The sequence below is a fragment of the Loa loa genome, assembly GCF_000183805.2.
Source record: "Loa loa unplaced genomic scaffold supercont3.214, whole genome shotgun sequence".
In the NCBI taxonomy this organism is placed as follows: Eukaryota; Metazoa; Nematoda; class Chromadorea; order Rhabditida; family Onchocercidae; genus Loa; species Loa loa.
This window is the reverse complement of record NW_018108394.1, coordinates 110,802-113,220: the sequence shown is the minus strand read 5'-3', so window position 1 is coordinate 113,220 and position 2,419 is coordinate 110,802. Positions and strand designations below refer to the sequence as shown.

Genomic DNA, 2,419 nt, shown 5'->3' with positions numbered 1-2,419 from the left:
CAAACATATCGCAGATGCGTCTTTTCATCGCAAGCCTCAAATCATATTCAATATCTCAGTAAAATCTGTTGGAAACATTGAAATTTGAATTTGAATTTTTCGAACCAAGTCTTTTGTTGTATATTTAAATCGCAAATTATCACTTTGGATGAAATCTCATGAGTCATTCTTCTGAAATGTTCTTGGAACTAAATGAAATTTTTGAAACACTTCAAATACGTGTTTTAATACATGTGACGTTTGGGGTCCCGAACATATTTCAGATTACGAATTTATGCAAGCGAAGACATTTTGCAGTATTTACTGTGTAAAGTGTTTTGTTTTGCTTTTCTCTCATAATGACGAGAACTTATACCGGCAAATGTATAAAGTGATCCGGAATCGATCCGAGATCGGTCAGCTCTTGTAAACCATTGTTGTCACAACTTTAGAAACCCTACCTATTGAATGTAGTGTAGACCCCAACACTGTTAAAAATTAGAGGCCTAATTGTTGCATCTACCGGAATATCATGGAAAAAATAACGGTCGGTAATATTATTCTTAAGGCTTATTTCAGGTAAAGTAATCTGTTAGAGGTAGCAGGGATGAATGATCAATGGTGGGGGAAGGAATGCTAATTTAAAAAAAAAAAAAAAAAAAAAACAAAAAAAGAAAAAGAAAATTGGAGCGGAAAAGGAACGAATGAAAATGAAGCCGAGAGATTGGATGAGTTGTATCAGACTGAAAAATTGAACCGTTGTCCACTGTTGGCAGATGTCACTTAGTTACAAGTACAATGAGCAAAGGTTATATTGTCGGCAATTCTGACAGATTGACCAGTGTGACCAAAATTTAAATAATTTACGATTGTAAATTAAAACGAAAAAAGGCAGCTGACTAAACGAAACAACAGAAGGTTATTCGAAATAATAGGAAAGTTGAATTTAATAAGTATCAATCGATCAGTGCACTGAAATGTCATTCCGTCGTGCAGAAATTAAACAAACATTATAACTTGCCTTTTATAAAAAGCATTAAGGCCTTCATGGGCTTAGTATGGGAATAATCATTCATTAGCGTTTTGATTTCATTTCGGAATGACTTGTTTGATTTCATTCTTTCATTCTATCCTTTCATTTCAACAATTTATACCTAAAATGGATTTGAGTTGTCCTGATTTACATCCTGTTGCAGAACTTTGAATATCTCATGTGTGATTCAACTTTTTTATCACTGTAAGGGTGGTAATTAAAAGAAATGAAAATTTGCAATTTGAAATTGGGACATTTTAAAACATTCAAGATTGGAACAATCCCTAGCGATGACAACTGTCATCAAGTGAGCAAATCAGCTATTCCCTCCTGACTATGCGATATCCGTGTTACTAAAACAATGTTCAGCTCAGTGAAGGGAGAGGAATATTTTATTTCGATTTACAATATTGATTAAATTTCAAAAAGTATTGTTATTTAACAACGACAAGGATGAAATTATGATTTTGCAAAATGCATAAGCAAATTCCTTTAAGGCATCGATTATGACTTCAGGCCTAAGAATTTTGTGACATAATGAAAAGTACAAATCTGCGATACATTGGTGCAAACAAAATCAACAGGAATAAGAGAACAGATATTAAAAGGGATTGCTTCATTGTCGCCGATAAGTCAATTGCTTCTATCTTCTTGCTGCTGCTCCTGGTGGTCCTTGTGTTCCTTGCTCGCCTTGTGGACCTTGAGGCCCTACTGGTCCTCGATTCCCAGGAAGACCTCTTATTCCTGGAGGTCCTCGTTCTCCCATCTCTCCCATTATTCCTCTAGGTCCTGGCTCTCCTGGTGGTCCCTTCTCTCCTTTCATACCATCCTTTCCATCCGGTCCACTCGGTCCTGTTTGTTGAGGTAGACAAGCCTGAAGCTAAAATTTGTACAGTTATTGTAGATTACTTGCAATTTTATCCCGTTTCTAACTTAAGAACAATTCATTAAAGAGCTCACCTGAACCACGAAAATAGCGCAGATGACAAATAAGGAAGTACTAACAAGATGCATTGATACTGCTAATCTAAAATTTGTATTTTATAACGATTGAAATTTTTCGAATTTCATTTCAAATCTCCAAATTTTTAATCTTTTGAAACTCTTCAAGTGGCCGAAGAAAAGGATTGCCAAACAAGGTATTTAGGTTGCTTCGAAAAATCATTTGCCAAGAGCAGTCTTTGACGATGGAATCTTCTCTTTAGTTATCATCCTTAATTTTTAAACCAAAATCATAATTGATAAGTCATAGTTTTACAAATCCGCCTGGAAAATTATAATATCGTTGAATATATGAGAAAAGATTTTAAGATTCAAATTGAAACTTGAAAAAGCAAATTTGGAAGAGAAATCTTCTATTTATATTGAGAAGAAGGATATCTGATATGAATCTTTCCGGGAATTCAT

The 2,419-nt window shown here is 34.5% G+C and overlaps 1 protein-coding gene across 1 annotated transcript; it reads right to left on the bottom strand.

Moving 5' to 3' along the window:
- Positions 1 to 1,625: 1,625 nt before the first annotated feature.
- LOAG_14647 (hypothetical protein) lies at positions 1,626 to 2,026 on the bottom strand (the record flags this gene model as incomplete). Its single annotated transcript, XM_003150139.2, has 2 exons — positions 1,626 to 1,886; positions 1,973 to 2,026. 2 exons carry the CDS (start codon positions 2,024 to 2,026, stop codon positions 1,656 to 1,658), a joined length of 285 nt encoding a protein of 94 aa, XP_003150187.1. The 3' UTR covers positions 1,626 to 1,655.
- Between the last annotated feature and the right edge of the window lie 393 nt (positions 2,027 to 2,419).